Below are 24880 nucleotides of genomic sequence, written 5' to 3'. Positions count from 1 at the left end.
GGGTGCGTAAATTATGAGACGGACGACGACAATTGACGTAGATCGCGTTAATTTCGGTTAGTTAAAGGAATTAACTCGACCGACGAATATAATATACGCATACGTCTATAGTCACCGACGGGCAATTTGTCATTATTATTATCATTATTAACGACCGCGGCGAGCGACGACGCACCGTAAACGGCCGACAGTAATTAACACGTCGGTGGCGCCGGCGTAATAATAATATACGACGACGGAAACTGACTTATACGACCGGTACGCGTTATTCTTCTTTCCTATCGGTTTTTATTTTTTTTTACGCAATATCTTCACCACCACTTGACAATACAATATACAACGAAACTGTCGATTATAACATTGCGTATAAAACATTGTGTGCACAGCTACTGAGAAAGCCGGAAAACGGAGGCGACCGTATGACGGCCAATGATTATTATTTACTATTGCGCGCGACGACGTCTAAATACGTATAAAGTTACATTGCGATGATCACATACCCAGGCCGATTTTCTTGCGGATTTTCTTGAGACCTTTCATTTTGAACTTGAGCGGCGCCAAGAAATGGTCAACGGTACACTGGCACGGCGGTTCGGGAGCTACAGCGACGGACCTGCTGACGACGTTGTTGCTGAGGTTATCGGCGTTGCCCAGTACACCCATTTAGCGGAATTTTTTGCGTGCGCGACGATCTCTTTTATTAACACAAAGTGCGACGGACAAACGTCGTGTCGCGTCCGATATCTTATAACGACAATAACACGCGGTCGGGAGGTTAATAGAACGGCGAGTCGACGTACAAAATATTGACTATGAATTTATTTCGATGCGCACGACGGGGATAATGGTATTATCACTACGGCGTTGTTACGAGTTACGAGTTTTTTGGGACGGTGAACGCGACGAGGAGCGAACGCGTACTGAACGTGACCGGCTCCGGAAAGGAACTGACGAGTGTTGCTGCAATGCTGCCGAAAGCGATCGCCCGCAGTACGGTGTGAGGGCACGCGTCTCCCGCGGGCGACATCTGCTCGCCCGGTGGTGCAGTGGTGGGGGGCATGCACTCGCGCGCAGGTGGTGCACAGCGCCGCCATACACGACGACGACGACAGCGATACGCCGCCGCCAAGCACGTCGTATATATTATATATATATATATATATTATTAAGTGCGTATCGTTATACGGGAATTATTATAATTATTATATATATACGCGTAATATTATACGGGAGAACGTTTTCACCTGGTGCGCGAATAATGGGCGGCGAGAGGGAATGAATTATAATAAAACGCGTAGAGGAGGAAACACCGGAGCGCGCGCGACCGAAGCGTGTGCGTCTCCTTTGACCGAAACAATGAGACCATCCGACCGTCGTAAAAAAAAGTCATATACATAACGTCTTATAGACGTCCGCCAAGAATATAATATAAATACTCTACCCCCTGGGAGACGTGTAAAGACGATTTGGTTCTCGGGAGGACCTGCTACAGACAATTATTGTGGATATAAACGACTCGGAGGCGTGCGTCTTACACCTATACGACTCGCAACAATTGTTTCCGACGAAATCGCATTCGACAATGCGCGAATTTCATAGGTTTCCACAAAGGAACAGGCCAACAGGTTTCTTATTCGCTCTCGACTCGCCCAACACTATAAAAATGTGATGCAGTGAATTTTTCAAAAAAAAAAAAGTCGTAATTGTTTCGAAGAACACCGTAGTAGAAGTTGACGACTAAAAACGCGTACGTTAGCATATACCGAGTAACAACTACAATTTATAATAATATTAATATGTTCCGGCAATACGGTGATTTACCAATAATTATATTGGTCATTTATTCAATTGATTTTGTGACTATTCACAACATTTGAGCGACAATCATTATAAGTTATAACAATAGAATCTATCGTTAGCAATATTATTATACATGGCAATACCATAATAATTTGTTATTATATCGTTAATAATGATTACCGAAACGTGAAGGAACGAGGACACCTACTGATGATGAGTCGACGACTTAAATAACCGTACAGACCACCCATTCTGTATTCACATTTCACAGTCTAATAATTGACTTCACTATTGGACAATATGCGGCACACATTCATACATACATTAAAAATCCATTTCTTTTCTTCGTAGTTCATGTTACTGTAGTACACATTCTGCTGGTTTGAATTTTATAATCATTTTGTCTACGATAACTTACTTTTAAAGGTAATTTTTCTCATGTTTGTAAGATTATTATTTAGTAATTAAACAGTATGTAATATATTAATATCTAATTAAACTCAATATGCTTAAAACATTGGGAACCTAATCTGTTTTGACGTGCTAAAATAATTATGCAGTCAGTTTCATGTTGACGCTCGTTTCATCTAAATGATAACCTATAGTCTATGAGACAACAGCTAACAACTGGCAAACAAAATAATTATCATCGATAAGAAAAAAGTACAAAAAAAATCTATTCGAACCATTGAATTTTAATCTAACAGATGCGATAAAATTACTTGACAGGAATTTTGTTTTTAAAAATAGTTTCATGTATATGTTTGAAAATATCAAAACAAATTCTTTTTTCATCTCAAATTATACAACACTAATTTATATTAAATATATTAAGAACAGTACCTTTAATGTTAATTTTTATTTTTAACATACACCTGTCACAACCACGAGAAAAAATAAAACGTTTAAAAACATGTACATCTGGACATCTGGTTCTAAGAATCAACAAAGAAATTATTATACGATCAGACATAGTTATTACTTTTTACCTACTATATACATTACACCTGTTGATCAATGATCTTACAGAAATTAAGCAGGAAAAAAATAATTTCATGGCGACTATATTTTCCTGTATCCCACGATCTAGCCTGTGCGATCTCGTATCACAATGGAATGATTTCAGGCATTTTTTTTTATTAGAACACGTTGCATTGTGACCTCTGCAACTAATTATTATTGTACGTGTAATTTTATATCATAAAAACGATTATTAACATTATTGACACTCTGTAATGATAAAAATATGAACAAACTATGAAATAAAATCTATTATACAAATATAACCATCGATCAACGATACACAATTTTTTTCTATTAAACAATTACCAAAAACCATATTTAACATTTATTTAATAATATTAATAAGAATTTTACGGAATTTTATCAATAAGTAACGTCATACTTTTGCACTTTGATATCATAAAATTATTGTTATTTTTTTATTATTATAAAAGCAAACACGGCATATAAAAAGTCACTGAACTCTATAATATACAGTAATATTTATTAGTTATTAATTATCCATATATTAATATATTATAGTGTTATTACTCGCGCGCATTGCGTATACATTATAATATTATTGTATAAAACTTAAATAGGTTGTCGAGCTCTATGCTATACATATTATATTATCTAAAATACGAATCGAACTACATAGCGATTCATTCAAAGTATACGTATACACTATACACGCAAAATGTATGCCATGTATGATATAATATATAAATTATAGTATTTAAATATGATGCAATTACAGGGAACCGCCTCAAGTCGGGAGTAGTCGTGCTGTTTGTGGTAAACGATGTCATAAACGCGCGTGCGTTACGGGATACTACAAACGCGGTCGGCGGTAACCAAAAACCGACTTGTTGCAGTGGCGATTAAGGGGGAAACGTCGACGAACAGCAAACCTATACAACACCGGCGGCGATGGCGATATCTTTGCAGTGGTAACACGAGAGTAAAACAAACTCGGGGGGAAACCGGCGGCACTCGACCTCGGACTTCCTGCTCGGGCGAAGATACGAGCGCAAAAGACTGTGAAATTCTTTACGGCCCGATAAATCACATCCGCCGGAAACGGTCACGGTGCTGCAGTTGAGAGCCACGCATGAAGGAATCGCGCGACGGCGACGACAGTGATGGTAACGGAGATTCCGCTGTATACCAAATAATATTACTGCGTAACTATGCGCGTACTATCTATAACCACCTCACCTATATGTTATATGATTGTACAACGTAAATCGTCGATGGTTTAATGGATTCGTCGCGATTTCAGTGCGCTCCGCGGTGACGATACAATAATATTATATTATACAAGTGATATAGATAATTCATATATATAACACGGAAAACTACGATGTCGAGAAGAGAATATTATTATTCCATCGATTAAACACAAGTATATTACGACGCAACCCGAGTTTAAAAAGTCGTTGGCATGGGGAGGTGATCGCCCCCGCGTTCTGCAAGTATAGGTCGGCTACATAAGACGTGGCTGGGCGCATGATGAGTATATATATAGGACCGACGATCGTGGGAAACGGTAAAAACCTGAGTCGTAGACGGTATTTAGACGGCGGTGGCATTAGAAAACGATTGCTGCACCGGGACGAAGGTGTGTGTGTGTGTGTGTTTATGTGTGCATATATATGCGTGTGCGTGTGTTTGCGTGTGGAGCGCGATTCTCACGACGTTGACCGCGGGCGCACGTCTGTTATATCGCGCGAGCCTTTCCCCTCTCGCAAACGGGTCATCCGGTGGTGGGGACTGGGGACCTGACATGGTCGGGGCTTGTGGGAAGAAGGGGTATAGAGCATCGATCGTCGATCGTCGATCGTGTGAATCCGTCGTGCGAAATCCTAAGGGGGCGATTGTATTTGTATAATGCTACAAAAAGTGCAGCACGTTTGTATATTAACATAGGCATATACAAAGCAGATGCAGCGTTATTTGTGTCTTGGCAACAACCAAAGACTTAAATGACAAACAGACAAAGACACAGATAACACTAAAAAATAGCGTCAATAACAATATATCAATATTTTAAAGGCAGCTAGCAACAAATCGTATTGAACGAAACTGAGACCCACGCACTAAAGGTTAAATCTAGCACCGGATAGACATCGTATAACGACGGTATTCCAGTTCAACGGAGTTCTACAATCACTAAGTACGATTTTAGGATTTTTTGTCATCCGGTCGCACGCACCGGACATCGCCATGCATTCGTGATATTATACGAACTCTCCTACTCATCGACAGCCGTGCCAAAATTGTATCAATTTTTTTTGCTCACTCAAAACGTCATTCAAAATCTGTAGAATACGTTACAGAAGCAAACTGTAGGGCATTGAAGGTAACAAAATTATTATCACTGATAACATTGAATACCAACATTATTTTATAAATAGAAATATTCCAATATTTTTTCTTTCCGATGTTCTGAAATATTATGTTATCATGATATGTTAACAGTCCCATGTATGTGTTAGAATGCATTACTTTATTTCAAGTTTATTACCAATTACCGTTTCATTTTAGTTTTATAAAATTTGAAGTATGTATTGATACATTTTACTGGTATTTCATTACTAAAAAATTCTTTATTTACTTTAAAAATCAATACTCAACATATTTCGTAGTCATTATGTTCCACATATTTAAAAATAAAAAACAGTCTGCCAAAAAAAAAAAATGCAATCTCATCGTTGCACGTTGGTAAAAATAGTGTAAGATACCCGAACCAGAAAATAATTATTAAAATCAAATTTTTCATAAGGGTGAATTTATTGAATTTAAAACTAAAAAATATTAAGTGTACCTACCTACGCTATTTACTCATGTCAATTCAACTTCTATGACATAAACTAAAGTCAATTTATCCTCAGTCCCTTCCCTCCGTTTAACATTTTAACTTTATGACCTATGAGCTTGAACCTACTGAATCCAATGGTTATAATTACGTTTATGTTAATAACTAATAAATAATATAAAATAGGCACGTAATATATTTCAAATAAATGTATAACTCTAAATGATTTGTTCTTAATGTTGTATGAGTTATCAATGATAAAATCAAGTAGTAATGATTCATTGTTAAACACAACTATAGCCATAGGTATATATTAAAATAAACGCTTTTATATAACGAATGATAGAAAGTGAACAACAAGCCGAGTACTTAAAAATAACTCCATTTGATGGACGATCAATAAAAATAATATCCTTAAATTTTCAAAATAAATTTAATCAATTACCAATGACGTAATTAAAACGTTAGTCGTTAATGCTCTTAATAATTTGGAACGTGACGATAATACGATATTAAATTATCATTATGAAATATTCTCAATATTGGATAGTTGTTTCAATACTTAATATATCAATTATCTGTATATAGCTAATTAGTAATTCATTAGTATTACAAAATTCATATATTTTTATTAGGCTTATTTCAAGTAACAATAATCAGATAAAGCGTGTTTAAAGTATATAAAATTCAATGTCTATATAGCTTAGATTCCATTTAAAGGATATTATAATTTTCTATAACATAAGAATGTGAGATAAGTCTTTTAATCAGAAAATTAAATTTTTAATGGAAAAACCTATAACGAAGTAGTAAATTTAGTTTTGAAAAACATGAAAAACTTACTACAATAATAATAATACAAATAAAATAAATCAAGAATCGCCCTAGAGCGTCCCGGTAACATTTTAATAGCCCGGGTGATTTCACCATATAGTATTGCTAATAATTTTGGTATATCCCGATTCCCGAGCGTATTCGTTATGTTATCGGTGATAGTATTTGCACTTTAGCCCGTATTCCTCAATACCTATAGGTACTTACTATTCGTAAATAGCATTAGCTTGAGAAATATTAAAAAATTCAACAAGACGCAAATAATTTGATTCAAACCTCTTATCAATTATCATATAAGTAGTAGGTACCTAAAAAAAATTAGATCGGACAATGAGAAAAAAATTAAATTCATATAAGATAGTATAAAAAAATACTAAGCTGAACTAATCTCTAGATTCGATTATATAAAAATTATGGAATTAAAAAAATCAACCAAAATTAAATAAATAATATTACATTATAAACATTACAAAATATGATGAGTTGAGTGAGTACACTCACGCTGCAACATTTTAAAAATGGTTTTAAGCCACAATAATATTAATTAATAAATAAACAAATGTTGTTAGGATGTTTATACCTCAACAATTTAGTTTAATCTTCACACGATGCAAGGTGGGTAACTCTAAATGAACTGGGACGCACTCGGGCCACGTTAAAATATAATATTTTTTCTTGGGACGAATGGGACGTATTCGGGTGATACTTTATTTCTGACGTACTTGAAACATTTAATAAGTGCCATTTCTAGACGCACTCGGGAAACTCCAAAATAAACTAAAACCCATAAATCATAGTTCATATTATGATATGCACATTCATATTATAAACATATATATATTGATTATCTACTGGTATAACTATATATATATAACAATGTATACAACTATACAAAATAATAGCAAAAACAATAGAATACGTTATAAATTATAATGTTAAAATAATAAAAATGAATACCATAATATTATATTTCGAGCTTACGCATTCATTTTAAACTTGGTTTTATAATATAAATAGAATTAACTTTTTTTTCTTACTACAGGGCCAGATTTAGGAGAGTGCTGAGTGGGCTGCAGCTCAGGCCCCTCCTCCTCCAAATTCGAGGCTCCACAATTTTATGATATTTAATATAGGATACAGGACAAATATTATGATGATATTATTTATACTAGTTATACTCTATTTGATTGTTTTTATAATTATTTATTATTAAATAAGTAGTTAGTTGTTACTACTACTACTACATAATATGATAATAAATTTTATTTAATAAGTAAAAAAATATATTTCCTTGTTTATGTATAAGGAGTCCCCATAAAGCATTCCGTCCGGGGGCCACCACATACCTAAATCCGCTCCTATATTGTATATTGAAACAGTGCAAAAATATAACAACACGAAAAAAAACTTAATATATTAGAAAAATGTAATTAACTTAAAATCTTTATTAAGTACTGAATTAAATATTAGTTTATTAAAGTGCTTACAATTATATTAATTATTAATTATCTCCAGCGGCATATTTTAAAATTACACTTTATCTATATGAATATGTTTAAAACTAAATACAATACTAAACTATTCAATATACAATGCACACAAACAGTTCAATAACCATTGTTGTTTACTTATATTAATTATTATTATTTTATACTGTGTCAATGTTTTCATATAAACACGTCATCCATACATTTATAATATACTTCAGAATTTAATATTTATTTTATCCAGATGAAGCCGGAAATAAAAATTAAAATAATAATAAACAATACCTAAACATTACCTACACAATAGGTAAAGCCGGTTAAGGATTTAGCTAATGAGTAATGTGTGTAAGTACTGTAAATTATTACTGTATAACGAAGATATAATACTTGCAATATCCGACTATTCTATTAGGTATTATCTATGAAAAAAATTGAAAAAAAACATGATTTATACAATAAATATAGATAGATAATAGGTATACAATAATAGTACCTATATACAATAAAAAAACATCATTTATTCAAATTATATGTAGTTTATTGAATTTAATAGACAGTGCTTTCCTCATAATAAGTTTATATTACATTCTACCCAATATTCAGTTCTTTTAAAAATAATTATTATGATACTAAACTTCTGTCTTCAACATTGTAATTTCGTGTTATCGACCTAAATCAGCAGGTAAAAAATATAATAGTACACATTTTGTTTAGCAAAAAATCTTAAAACAACATAAATTTTGCTTTTTAGCTTGTCACAATTGATTAAATAAAAACAATATATAAAATAGTATACAGTCATTAATACAGTATTAAACTTATAAATAATAGGTACACCGAAATAAAAAATATTCGAATTATCATAATATATTATGTCCAAAACAGAAAGAATTTTAATTTATTATACAAAGTTCCAGTTGAATTAAAAACTTTTTCCCTTTATTATAAAAGATTATTAAATACTCTCACAGTACATTTTTAATATTTTTGAATGACGGGAAAGCACGATTCGCGATAGCGTGGGAGCGTTTTGCCTATGGACAATTCTGCGGCTGGTACGACTTGTTGTGCAAGGTAATAAATAAGGTAACTCTGCCACCGTTTATTATTACGGACTATACTCGTAACAGTAAACTCATCTTAAAGATTTAGTACAAATTAAATAAAATAATAAATCTATGTTTGAATAATAGAAACATGAATATTTCTTCAGTATTTGAAGCAAAAACAAAAAATACGGTAAACAAAATAATATTAAAAATGATATATTTTTGGTATCTATTTGATGACAATTTTAATAAATTAAACTAATGTATTAATTTACTTATTTTAAACTTTAATTATTTTTAGTAAAGGACCCACACTATGCTTACACAATTAGATGATGCCTACACAATAATAAAGACATGTTTTGATCATATCATTTTATTTGTATTTAGATGTATTATATAGGAATACTAAAAATATGACTACACTATATACACTTTATTTTTTTTTACCAACTGGAAGCATCGTGTATGGGATCCCTTCTATATGTGAGAAGGACAACATCTGGCGTCATACGGCTATCGACTCTCACAGGGGAGATAGGATGAAAAGCCTTTAAATATAAAATGTACGACTAAAATAATTACGCACACACGAAAAAAGTACCCCTACAAAGCAACTGTTGCTTGCACATGTTGGGAGGGAAATAAACAATGAATTTGGCTACACAGATCACACCGGGAGAAGTTTCAAAATAAACTTGTTGCCCCTGTATATTTAAGACAAATCGACTTCTAAAAGTGAAACTGCCAAAACATTATACAGCTCAAGTAATCTTATATGTAGAAAAATTGTATTTTAATTATATTTAATAAAAATGACTTCAATTTTAGTATTAAAAGTTGATAATTTTATATTTACAATGCAAATTCACTACGAAAAAATTATAATGTAATTATATTAAACAAAATCATTAACTTTTCAATATAGGTAACTACTAAGTACATGAATAATTATATAGACAATTAAGACAATACATTTAAAAAAAAATATGACAATCTGAAGAGTATAATAATTATAGTGTACTCTCGATTATCCGCGAGCGGACCATCCGCGTTACGGATTATCCGTTGTCTTCCGCGGAATCATCTACATACCCATATGTATACAAAATATATATATATACATATATCTTTATATTATACATCATAATCGGTTTAATTGGGTTGTGATAACCGATTACTCGACGCAAAATACAATACGATTGTTATACATATTAATACTTTTTGGTAATTGTTGATACGTTTAATGAAAAAAAAAGTCCATCGAGTTAGGTTAGGATCTTTGGAAATATTTCGTCCAATGTTATAACCTAATAATCAAAATATCGCAATTTTGGTTGTTAAATTTCAATTTCCAATCTATTTTTTATTATAAAATTCAAAATATTTTCGTAATCTTCATTTTGCGGATCGAGAGTAGGTACACTGTGTATACGACATATATACATAGTGTCTCAAAAAGAACACTTATTTTAAATCGGTAGCCATTTTTTTTGTTTTTATATTCACAACATTGTTCTCATTATTTTTTTAATCTACTGTGATCACAGTTTGCTGTTGTGTAATCAGTTTTTGCTAAGTGTCACCATAGATCGAATGTCAAATGAAATACGTATGTTATTTGTTAAGACCTTTTACCAATCTAACCAAAACGATGCGGAAACTGTGCCGACGGGACGTTGCTTCTAATGAGTTACCGATACGTCAGCCAATACAAAATTCGAAAAAACTGGTTCAACTATTGATCTCAAAAGCCCCCGATAGGTCAAGGCGTCCTGCCGTCCTCATAAAACTCACCAGAAAGAGCTGAGAGGCAGTTATTGTCAATTTTCTCGACCGGACTTAGGTCTGTCAACAAGTTATGATTATATAAACTACGAGACACTAAATTTATACATATATATTCATATTAAATAAGTTCAAAGAAATGATAAAATAAGATTTTATAAGCATTCATATGTATGTATTATGTATATTGTATATTTTTGTTTCGTTTGCACATAAATGTGTAACGTTCTTTAGTCGATTATTTTTCAAACATCAGATAAAAACCCGTTTAACTACGTTTGTCTAGGCCATATAACTTGCTATATTTTTTGTCATCAGTTTTTTCTTCTATAAAATTACATATAATTAAATTAATTAACAATTTTAATATATTATTCTAGTTTTTTAACTTTGGTGAGAACATTTTTAAGACCTTAATTAATAAAATAATAAAAAGTAAAAAGCAAACATAAAATGTTGATAGAATGATTGCATAAATCAGCATAAAATCAAATAATTTAAGTAAAAAATTTTAAATTCAGATATCATACTATATATATAATAGGTGATTGAATAATATATTGGAAATATTAAAAAATAACCTATACTAAGAATTGATCAATAAATTAATGACAAGTAACGATGCTTTTTTCTCGAAATTCATTGACTTTCTTCAACTGCTCGATACAATTAATTATAGGTACATAAAAAATAATGAAATATTATATTATTTTCACTTAAAATTGTAGTATATAGGTATACTATCGAATTAGGGTCAGCTGTAGATCGATAAATAATTAATTCGTTTAATTTAAAATTTATTAGAATTTCTAAAGTATACAGTTAATATATATTAAAACACCAGACATTGTTTCATATTCTATAATATTAACTCTCAAAGAAACAGATTATAAGTATAAAATATTATATTTTATATTTGATATTATGGTAATAATATTTTTAGATCAAAATATTTTTTATATATTGTGTTCGTATTATTAATTATCAATGAAAACGTAAGAAAAAACAACAATTTGGGTTACTCTTAAAAATAATAACTATTGCGTGGCTACGATCAAAGTTGAAAAACTTAAATCGAATACTTTGAAAAAAATGAACATTAAAAAACGATGTTTGATAACAATTGAGCCATGCATTCATAACGAACTCATATCTCAAACTCGAAAAAAACAATGAGAAAAAACTAAAAGAAAAAACTAAAAGAAACGTATTTAAAAAAATTAAATAATAACGCGGAATGTCATTCACGATTTTGTTAACGGATATAACAATGTGAAATTATTATTATAAGACGTGGACCGGAAACGACGACTACGTTATTATAATATTATATTGAGGACAGCGGCCGGACGACGCACTTGTGAAGAGAAAAACGAATTTCCGTGTTCGCTACGAGTTGTGATGGTCGGAAAAAAAGATAAATTATTAGAAAAACCATAAAACAAAACAGTTGAAGACATAAACTAAAAATCGAACCACTCGAGAACCTATTCCGTAGACAACGATTACGTGTAGCCGTGTGTAGATACCTAAATATTATACCAAAATAACGACGTTATATCAATATACGACGACTTTTGATATTTCGTAATATGTTGCCCGTTCAAAACATATTAATATTATCCAAAACCCCCTCGATTTTCATTTACAAAAACGCAACACAAATCTTGTATAGATTTCCAAATATTACATGTATATCATATCCATTACTTGCGCTTATATTTACGTTATCCTTCGGACTATTTAATATGCCTATATTATACAATACATACAATTTAAATAAACAAACAACAAACAAATAAAAATCTCACTGTATATTCTCTTAAATAGCTTAAATCTTTAAACGCATCTTATTTTTGTCATATTATACATATTATAGCATTGTTTTTGACTTATATATAATGACCAAATTCAATTATCAAATCAAATATTTTATTAAAAAATAAACTTTGTCGTGTATCGCGAGCAGTTTTGTGGGTGGGGCCGGAATCGGATCCGTCACCGGTTGCGACGACACGCATCAATAATATAATGGCCGGGGCACGCGTAAGCCCGAGCGCGTGCGGCCGAAAGGGTTGAGAGTAAGAATATAACAATAATAACATGTATATGTGTACACGATCCGCCGATACGCGTTTTTGTAATGTGTCTGTAGTAGTTAAATTGTGTCGCGATTTAAGAGGAGCCGAACGGCGGTGCGGCCGGACAGCAGATGCACCGCGCCAGCGATTTGCGGGACAAGCGGCGCGCGCCGAGAAAACAACTGGCCCGCAGTCGGCGTTCGGCCGTAATTATTATACTCGCGCGTATAAAAATCCGATGGCAGCGGCGGCAGCCGCCCGACCTGCTGTGGCCCAGAGCGTCGGGGGCGACAGCTGCTGTTTCCGATCGTCGCCTCGCCGTACACGGTTTACGGGTAGTATAATATAATATATTACACTATTGCTGCCGTCGAGCCGGCTTCGGTTCAGCGGCGGAGTAGGGCCCGCGGGGGTATGGGCACGCGTATCGACGGTCCCGGTCGCGTGCCTGGTGTTTCCCGCATCTGCCCGCCGCCACTGAACGCCGCCGGGCGGTGTCACCTGGCGCGTACACACGTATTTTATTTTAGACGTATACACACATTATGCACAGACACCGACACACACACACACACACACACTCACACACACGCCCGCCGATACCCGAACACGCTCAGTCAGCTGTTCCTTTGTACGGACATTTATATTTTTATACATTATTATTATTATTATTATTATTATTATATACCTACGAACGGGAGGAAACCCCCGCGAGGTCCTGTACAGATTCTCACGATTGCGCAACAATAGGAGACGAGCTCCGCCGACGACCCGAAGACTGTACGGGGCACACCGTTATTATATCGTTTCGGCGACTCTCGAGGGATATACTCGCGGACCATATGATCGACAAAGAAACTGCGTTTCGCGCAACAGCTGATCGACAACGGCTTTTGTGAGTATATATATATGTGTGTGTGTGTGTGTGTTTCGTGTTTTGGCGAAAAATAATGCGTCCCCGTCGGTCCCGAAAAGTCTTTTCTCCGCGTGAGATCCGATACACCGCGGGTCGCACGAAAACACGTAATATATTTCCATTCGTGCGCAACATAATATACCGCCTATAATGCGCTCAGTGCGAAAAATGCTAATCAGATACGAGATGCGGTTTCGGGGGACAATCGTTCGGTTTTTGTGTTCGAAAACCGCAGGTTTTTTTTTTCCGAGAAAACAACACAATGCTGCGTGCACGGTCTAATAATATTACATATGATGCCACTGATTTATAATATATAGTGTATATACTGTATAGGTATTCGGTATATATATATATATAGGTACCCCACGTTATAATATGACCTTATCCGCGAAGATTTCGGACTTCACAAGCACGCGCCGTGAATTTCTCGTCATACAGTCTCGAGTCGTACGGGGTAACCGAAACTTTCCTGTCAACCGCTATAATATACTTGCCGTGTATACGATTAATATGAAATATGATGGGTATACCGCACGCTATTATGTATGTTATAATATGTACCTCCTATTGTACATATATATATATATTATTATATTTACGCGGAGCGATTTACGATACGCGAAAAGGGTCTTGAAAGGATTACAATGAAACCATCGGGCCGCATCGATATTCGTATAAGAATGGGGTTGTTGCCCCGATTACAAACGGGTGTTGTAGTAAAGGGTTAGTGCAGAATTATCAATATATGTGTATAATATAGTGCACCCGGGCTTCAACTGAACCGGACCACCACATTTGGCGCCATTATTGGTTTGACGGAAAAAAAGGTGTTTTATTGAAATCATTTCTATCAATAAGATGAAAAGGGTCACGAAGATCGACGACGGCGATGTCTACACAGTTAACCCGCTTTAAAGATTATTGACAACCGCATTGAAACCGCGAATCATAATTTGTTTTAAACTTAAATACATAAATAAACATTTTAATTTCATTACAAAAACGAACGTGTCTGTACTAAAAAATGTCAAATCGATATAAAGCATTAAAATACTTCGGGAGACGTCCAACTGCGCAACATTTATAAAACCGGTGAAAAAATGTATAGGTAATCAATAGCTACAGAGAACTCTGGCACAAGCCAATGTCGATGCTCGCATTCGGTTTTTTTCCTACGTATAACATCGGGTGTTATTCTGGCACAGCTGCTAGTAATACATTACACGCCGAGAAACTACAGCCTAAATATAAACCCACGTCGTGCACATAAATTCATACCACAACTACCTATCGCTGGGTAATATTATACAGTCGCTGCAACTAAGTGCACTGCGAGTATTCTTGTCTAGGGAATTATTGACGATATTATAATATATAACACTGAATAATAGTGAAAATAATAATTTATTGTTGGATTCAAAGGAAAATGGCCAAATTATCAATTAAATATGATAATAATTATATTACAGTATACGTTAAACTGGTATGCAGTATGCATCACCATACATTATGCAAGCAACAATCAAATGAATTTAAGACCAACAATTTTAATCTAACCTGTGAACTCTTAAAATCACCGTGAATAAATTAATATTAATAACAATCTTAATCAAAGAAAAGGAATTCGTTTTCTTGAGAAACAAAGAGTATTACTTAAAGTAATAATTATTATTTATTCGTAGTTCGATGAATCTATATTATTATTATTACTAGATATAATATATATATTTCAGAATCAGTTCTTTATAATATAATGTAAATATTTCATTTAATAAAATAGTATTACTAAATACAAAATTATATCATTTTTTGGTTTGGCTACAATTATAAGTTATAATTTTATAATAAGTTTATAGCATAAACCATAAATAAGAATTTGACTAACTATTTAAAACTTGCTATAATAATTATAATAATTCATCAGAGATAATACATGTACTACATGCACTATACACAATGCATTATATACATGTACTCATAATAATGTATAATATAGTAATATTTTAGTATTATAATGAAACGAATTATTTCTATTGAATAAGTGATATATTTATAGGTATAAATATAATATAAATGTATATACATTTGTATATAATATTATGTATCTAATTTAGTTAGCGTAGGTAGTTCAATATTGCTATATTGTTTATAATATTAAATCTAAATCCATATTCCTAATGTTTAATTTCTGTAAAATAAATTGACGTCTTGAATCTATATTGGGCAACAAGATAGTGTAAAATTGTAAATATATAATCTTAAGCATAAATCTCAAACACATTCATCCTATATCAGTAAATAAATACCATTATATTATTATGTTAGGTATTATGCCGGTACTTTTATGTTCCTTACTAGTTGGTCGAGTCAATTATTGGTCTGGATAAACCTGCACTTATTATTCGTGCCCAAGTATCGAGATTGTTACATCGAAAGCGTGACTGAGAACACCAAAAACCGGAATATTCGTCTATGAAAAAATTATATTTTCTTATTTAATCATCAACGAAAGACCGTGACGGGGGCGGGAGGAATACTTGTTATATAATGTATTAATTAAAAGTAATTTCATAAATTACATTTCATCATGAACAATTGGACGACTAAAGGACTAAACTATTATCTATTATTATTAAAATATAAGTATCCCTATTTTTAAAAGAATGTTATTTTTTCTGGGCGGTGATCGTAGATTCGTAGAACATACAGACCGGAACTTACCTGTCGAATTGTACACCACGTCCCCCACCACACTATACGAAAGAAATAGGGGAATTTTTTTCATTTAAATCCTGTTCCGGTTGACGAGTCCCTTCGCATTTATACAGGCTTCGGGCATTACGATAAATAGAACAGCTGCAACATGCACACGGCCCCCTTGGTTATTATTGCTATAAACAGGATTTGTTTTTTCTTATACACTCCGTACGAGGATAAGATAAAAGCAAAATGTGCACGTCTGCTGCAGACATAATCTGATATAATACAAAAACAAAAAAAAAAAAACAGCAACGAAATACGTACTAAGTACTGCTGATCGACTGTAGTGGTTTTCATTTAAATTTAAATCTAAAAATACACGTACGTGAAATTAAATTTTACTCATGAATTTATTTGAATTGAAAAAAAATATGGCACAAAAAAAATTTAAACCGGTATTTAATTTTTTTATTTAACAATTTTGTAGGAAATGGAATAATCTATATAAATCTAAAAATAAATAATAAGACAGAAAATTACTTTTAATTTTGAGCGCCTAGAAAACATAATGTGTACAATCTATAGTGTATTATAATTTATAAGTAAATTATAATGCTGGCACACGAGAAATTATATCATATTAACAATTTGAAAAATATAACTAATATATTTTGAGTGAAACCTAAAGAAAAATTATATAAGTTTTAAAATAATTTTTTAAATAAGAATTTTATTTAGTTTTGAAAATGAGTAAATAAATGGTAAATGTACTTCTATTTTAAGTTGAGATATTTTATCTAATAGATACTTTTTGAGTATTTAACCTACAGGAACTATTAAAAAGAAACCCTTTTTTTTGCACAATATTTGTTAAAAGAAAAGAAATTATAAGTCATGGTAGTTAACAGTTTTTCTATTTTTATAGCCTTTTTGTAAAATAGTAAAATACAGTGGTCCACAAAAGTTAATTACAACAATTATTGTAATATAAAACGTTGATCTTTTACCTAAACCATTATTCATAAATCATAACTCATAATACACTGAATTCACTAACCGATAAATACAACAACAAAAAACATTTCTCTATGATCATTACAAAGAATTAATCTTACAATTTAGAAACTGGCCGTATTACAATAGGTAAAATACAAAATAATAGATGGTCGACAGATACGGTATAAATTACATAAAGCCACTTTAAAATAGTTAGAGCAGATGTACAGTATACACCAGATACGTCCAGATGTACACCCACACAATACTGACCACTGGGTGACCAGTACCTGAATTTATTGTGGTAGGGCTTTACTCTAGACTCTAGAGCCTAGGGTAAGAGTATCGATACAATTTACAATGGACCACCGTATTTCACCGTAGTACATTTTTCCCACAAAATGTTACCTCATGGTAAATTAAATAATGGTCAAAAATATAGTGTTATATAAAATGAACATTTGGTTAGTGTTCAGTGCACTCAGCTTGCTCTGCGAAACTACATACTTATAATAGCCATTACACCCATTTGACCGTATAATATTATTGTGTCTATTGTGAAACGTTCCAGATTGATAAAAACAGAAACTATATAGAAATAGTACCATAAATTTAATGTTAAGTATGGCTAGAATGGACTACGACAACATAATACAAATGATCCGTTAAGAATAAAAGTCCATTCGCCCTGCCTCTCACATCAAATCAAATATCCAAAGCGAAAACACAAACACACCCCTGTTTATCTATTAATAGATAAACGAAAATAATACAAATAAAAAAAAGTCACATCTTGTCCATAGAATAATAAGTAATATGTATCAAGTATGTGTTGTAATAAATTGAGTACTGATGTTACTGTGATGGATGTATTGTATTTTGAATTCAATGATGAATCATTAGATACAAAAATGATTCAGTGACGAGAGGTCGTATGAAGTGTGCAGTGTGACAGCCTTTATTTCTAAGAATATTTTATAATTTTTTTATATTATTATTAATAATTTATTTTTATTTATATGATAATCTAATTTTTGTCAAAAACATCGAATATATTGAATTGTATTATGATATTATTTTATTATATTATTGTTGTTGACTTATTACACGTTGCATACCTTAGAATAGTCCATGATAAGAAATTGATTGTTTGAAATTAGTATAAATATTTTGAAAAATTCATTGCGTATTGGGTATAAATGTATAATAGATATAATATAAAATAATATAACGTAATGGTAAAATATTTTATGTTCCTGAGATTAATTTCGTTTTAATTATCATTTATCATAAATAACTCCTTTCGGGGGAAAAAATGTATAAATAAATATTCAATTATGTCAGAATTCAAATGAATAATATAATATTGTATGCATTAAGAGGACGCCATACCCGCATGTGTTGTCTCTGTCCCACTAACGTACAACATAACACATTTTCGTTCAGCTGAATACATTTTGTGATGTTAGCTTTAAGATTAGAGTCAATTTACCTATTACCAAATTTGAAGGTAAGAATATTATTTAGACAACGACATATGATATTATTGATATTATCGTTTTAAAGTGAGTTATAAACATTTTAAAGTTGTTGTACTTTACATAGCTGTAACTCACTTTAAAATAATAATATCTTTAAAATCATATGTCACTGTCTACATAATATTCTTACCTTCAAATTTGATAATAGATAAATGTACTCTAATATTAAAACTAACATCACAAAATGTATTCTGCTGAACGAAATTTGTTATGATGTTCATTAGTAAGACAGAGACAACACATACGGGGTATGGCGTTCTCTTAACGATATTTTTAATTGCTGTAGCCTGAAAGAACAACTTATAAAGAATCCAAATACTAAATGTTAAAGTTTTTTTACACACGAACAAAAATCCAATTCGTTCCGTTCAAAATGTTAAAGAAAAATTTATAAACTTTTTCATATTGCTAATAATTACTGTAATGCTGTATTGTTAAATTAATTTAAAACGGAGTAGGTAAAACTTATCAATAATTGTTATTATAACTGTTATCTTATTATAAATGGTATCTTCAATACGTAACAATAGTGTATCAACATATTTAAAAACGATTTGATATATCATCAACTTTGTAAAAACCAGAACGTTCTATTTTAAGTGAAAAATTTAAGAAAATGTCAATAGATACACTATGCGTTTTCTTTTTCTCGCCTACCTGGAACATAGCAAATTTGCGTACAGTAGAACTAACCTGGTGTTTTCAAATTTTTTTTATTAATATACATTTCATTATTAATTAAATAAAATTATTTTCGATAAGTGTAACGTATATAATACCCCGGGTAATATCTACTATGAAAATAATTCAAACTTATTTGTATTTTATTAATTATAACCAAAAACTTCAAAATGTTTAATTAAACAAGGTATTGAATCAAAAATACTCCATATAATTACTTTAATCTAAGAAAAGTACTGACATACAAAAATTAAGAATAAAAAAAATGAAAAGTGTATATAAATGTTATTATTCTATATTTTTGTACAAGTTAGGCATTTATTTCTTAGAATCAATCCTAAAAACAGTAGAAACCACCCATAACAGTTGGCATAATTTCTTTAAAGAAAAAACAGTTATATCTTAGTTTTGTCTTAAGTGGTTATGATATTTATGGACTAAAACGTATAAATATACTAAAAATGAATGGCCTGGATTAAGGTCTAACCAGTGTATGCTGTAGTTAACAAAACCGCGCCAGACCACGGATTTAAGGGCACCCACCCACGTCCATCTATGATGTTTTATTTTTCAATACAAAATATAAATTGCTTATTAATTCTTTTTTTTTAATTAAAACACAAGAGTTTATGATACAAGTAAATAAGATTTTATCCGTACTGAAAACCGTGTAGCTGTAATGCTGTTTAATTGAAATCGCTTACATCAGTAGGACCACAGTGTGGAGAGCTGTGGGCAGTGAGGATAGAATGGGACCGTTGTGAATTTATTTTATTTTTATTGAACAAAACATGTTAAAAGTTTGTACGATAAATGTATAAACACAAATTTCACATAAAAGAAATATTTTTACAAAGAACTAATAAAAAGGATAGGTAATCAATTATTTTACATTCAACGGATACCGTAGCTCATAGTTTCCTATCCGGATCTGAGTAAAATATATCTTTTTAATTCCTCATAAGTGAGACGAACGTCTAATTATTACCTTTTTGACTTTAAAAGAAACTAATTACTGATCTTACTGAATATTAATATAACAACAAACTTATTGAGTTTGAACACTGAACGTAATCCATTTAAAATGTTTAGTGCTATTTATAAATCTTCAATAGCTTACTTTTATAAGTCGTGAATTAGACATTCATTATTATAAAACAAAAAAATAATATCAACATAAAATATGAAAACTAAATATAAACTGGTGATAGTTAAGACATTACATTGTAATATAACAGAAAATGATTATTGTATTATAACACACAATTTACAGAACGGTTCATAAATTACATTCAACTCTAAACTTATAGATAATGTATGATAGATTATTCATATTATGAACTCACAAAATGTTACCGTCAGCGATTGCAAATTTTATTTTAGGAACATCCGGATACATAATAATTATTCAGCATTGAAAACGTTTTTATCAACGTTAACATTGCATGACATGTAAACTAGTAAACTGTAATCGGAGCGTCTCGTTATTTAAACATCCCACAGGCACTATAATAGTAATTTTTCAGGATAATATGCATAAACCATAACCCATTACGCTAATTCAATGAATGTTCACAGGCCAATGTGGTTGTAGAAACGTTTTGGGAAAAAAACGTAGAGGCGAATTCCTTGACAAATACCACGCCGCAGAACGGCAGTGGAGTCAATCGTTAACCGTTACCTACTACGCTAATTACGAAACTCTCACCCTTTCCTATATCATAAAGTTTGAACCGTGAAATTTCGATCACGTCCCACCGAAAAAAAACACACGAACAAGATTATATTCTCTACGTTATACGTCGTGTACGTACGTATAATACGAAATATTACAGATCGTATAAATCATATTGTAAAGTAATCGTCACGAACATACGATTAACCAGACCTTCATCGATCTACCGATAATGAGATATCGTCGTGGGTACTATTTCGGTCTTACGGAAAACTCATTTATTTTGTTATTAAACTCGTTATTTTTTTTTTTTCGAGCTCGTGCGTGATTCCCGAATCAGAACGCGAAACTCGACGGGAAGCGCAGACGGACAGAGAGCGCTCGCGCGCACACACACACACACACAAATATATTTAGAAACGTCTCTTTCGAGTCGGTGGCCCCCCCAAAAAAAAAAAACCCCACGTGGTAAAAAATCACAATAATTAATAGCTTTATTTTCTACCGTCGTCGTGATAATAGTGTTGCCGCAACGACCGTGATTTACGAGAACGTGTACAGCAGCCATCTCGGCAGAGAACTTTAAACCGTGCGGGGGCCCACCGGTACCGTCATGGGTTGCTCGTCGGTCGGCTTCGTCGAGACTCGCGCAACAACAACGGAAATAATAATAACAATGGACAATACGCCCGTTAATCGTCGCAACGATAGTTCGGACACGTAACTCCGTGACGACGGCCAATCGTCGGGTGCGCGTTCGAGACGAAAACCCCCGTGTCGGGCGGTGATGAGCCGACGGTGTCTGAATACAACAGCAGTAAGTGTTCGCGGGAGACCGGCCGGACGAAAACCGCACCCGACGGCAACGTGGTCCGTCCGTTGGTGTCGGCGACGGGTGACCGAAGGAAGTCGCGTTATTACTGTTATTATTATTATTATTATCGAAGACGACACGCGGTCGCTCTCACCTGATGTGTTGCTCTCCGTCTGTCCCATAACAGCGATGGTGGTGTCGTCGTCGGTGCGCGTCTCCCGGACGACGGCGATGTACGCATTTATGCGACGAAAACGACGCGGCACGAACGACAGAGGCAAAAATACGGCGACCGCGGCATTGATGGTATGACGTTACGTGGTGTGTACACAACAGTGGTACATTACATTACAATACGTTGGTATTCGAACGGACAGACCGTACCGTATACCACCGGTATTGTTATAGTTGCCGCTACTACTACTACTACTACTACTGCTATTATTGTTATTATAATTATTATTGTTATTATTGCACCAATCCGCGGCCCCGATAGATTCGACGGCGTTCGGCGGGGGCGCACGACAAGACTCTTGCGGACGAGCTGCAGTGGCCGTCGATGCGATAGAGGAGAGTTCGGCGGTGCCGACAACAGTGACGATAATAGCAATAAATAATATTATTGCGGCCGATCGCAATGCACGCGCACCGACTCGACGGCACGTCCTATCGTATTGCGATAATAATATATCACTATTATTAGCTGATAAGCGAGGCGGCGTTTATTTCCCCTTTCCCCGTCCGCGGTGACCTCGAGGCGGCCCGTTTTAAACCGACAGCGCTATCTGGCGGCCGGGTGACGGCGACCCGACCGACGTCCGTTGTGTTGCCTAGGCGCTCCGACGCCGCGGCGACCGCGATATTGACACGTTTTTTTTTTTTTTTTTTTTTGTTTTTTTGATTTGCACGTTAAATCATCGCTTTTCGTCGAACGGCGTACGGACCGATTTATTTTTTTCCCCGCAACACTCGCTGTCCGTTCTTATTTTTAGTCCGCCCCGTCGTGCACGCGGCCAATCATTCGATATCGCATGTTTTATTTTAATGTGCCCAAAAAACAATAACGATAATGATAATAATACGACGCAAACCGAACGTATCGCACCACCGGCTGTCTGTCTCGAGTAAACCGTATTATTATTATCCGTTGACGAGCGTAAATCGTAAATATCGTAAATCATTGTTGTTTCTATCGCCGTCGTCGGTTTCCAATTTTAAAACGCGCGTACGCGGTAGTTCAGACACCGGGGCAACACAATAATATAATATTACAATATTATGATGTCCGATCGTCTGGATTACTGATGCAGCGGCAGTATATATTCGCCAAACACCGAAATACATTTAAATTTTGCGTTTAGGACGCTTTCAAACGATCGAAACGCGTCCTGGCAATTTTCCAATCTTCTCACAACGCGTTTTGGAAAAATACAATGAACAAAAGCGCACGTATAGCGTGCTCTAAAACAACCGCGCGAGCACATCATAGACCGAGTTGTACAGATATTTTTATACTATACTATCAAAAGTCTGTTGTTCTTGTTACACGTCATTAAAGTCGAAAATGTCCACCGGAACAAATAATATCTCGACCACAATGTTAATGGTGATGTTTACCGCCGATCGGCCGATAGCCCTTGCCGAACAGGTTTTACGTAAAATTGTTACATAATATACGTAAAAACGTTTAATATAGTTATGTTTTTCGGGAAGTAATTTAAATATCGTGTCGAGTGATAATTACTAAAAGTCTGAGAAAAAAAATGGTTTATTTAATACTCTTTTTTTAATTTTAAATGAAATAGTTGTAAGGTGTATTTTAGTTTCTTACAATCGAGTAAATTTTTATTAGGCATACGAGACGTGAATGTGTCTTGCAATTCAATTTAATCCATAATATTCTGATTATTATACATTTCCCAATCCAGTTTTAAATTTTTTAAATCTGATTTTATCGAAATGTAATCTGATGTTTGACAATTGACTGTTGATTATATATATTTTATTACCGGCATCTGTTCAATGTTGCATTTTCTTACTAATATTTTATTAATACTATTAGCACTGGCTGAAGTGGTTCAAAAAAAGAGGGGGGATGGCACAAGTCCAGTTAATTTTTACATTATGCGTTTTCATAATATATATAAGCTCCAGTACAGTACAGTGATAGCTAATCTACCTCAATGGTTAGTGATAAGTAAATAACTTATTTCATTAATGTAAATATTGTATTTTAAACGACCAAGTGATATTTTCGATTGCTGGTTTTCAGTTAAGATTTTAGAAAACAGATTTTTTATTCAACTAAGATTATATTAAGTTATTTTTGTAAAAAAACTAATCGACCTGTATAAGAAACACAAATGATGAGAACAGTACTATAAATAATATTTATAAATTTAAGAGGGATTTCAGGGATAATAGTAATTTTAAACAAAATAAGTGGGGGGTTGGAAAATTACTATTATAAAAGTAATTGCTGGGTAGTATTCCATCACATTGTTCGTTCGCTGACTATGAGGTAATTATTTTTAAGCCACATTAATATACAACATTTATTTTATAATTTATAGAAAACTATATTTTGATTTTCGCTCATGCGTTTTACTTATCTCCAATACATTTAACTCACAAATAAATATTTTTCATTAAATTATTAATACTATATTTTATTATAAAAAGAATAGTTTAT

The 24880-nt window shown here is 33.0% G+C and overlaps 1 protein-coding gene across 2 annotated transcripts in view; it reads right to left on the bottom strand.

Annotated features, from left to right (window-relative positions):
• The window catches only part of LOC113548748 (protein neuralized), a 30698-nt gene extending 7879 nt beyond the window's left edge, over positions 1–22819 (bottom strand). Inside the window, exon 1 of one of the 2 annotated variants that reach the window (XM_026949789.1) lies at positions 22343–22819. In XM_026949789.1, coding sequence (XP_026805590.1) covers positions 22343–22370 — 28 coding nt within the window. In that variant the 5' untranslated portion in view covers positions 22371–22819. Of the gene's footprint in view, positions 1–500; positions 966–22342 lie in introns of those variants that run through there. The other variant, XM_026949788.1, reaches the window with a different exon arrangement.
• Between the last annotated feature and the right edge of the window lie 2061 nt (positions 22820–24880).

Source organism: Rhopalosiphum maidis, chromosome 1 (genome assembly GCF_003676215.2).
Source record: "Rhopalosiphum maidis isolate BTI-1 chromosome 1, ASM367621v3, whole genome shotgun sequence".
NCBI lineage: Eukaryota > Metazoa > Arthropoda > Insecta > Hemiptera > Aphididae > Rhopalosiphum > Rhopalosiphum maidis.
This window is presented reverse-complemented; position numbering and strand designations above follow the sequence as displayed.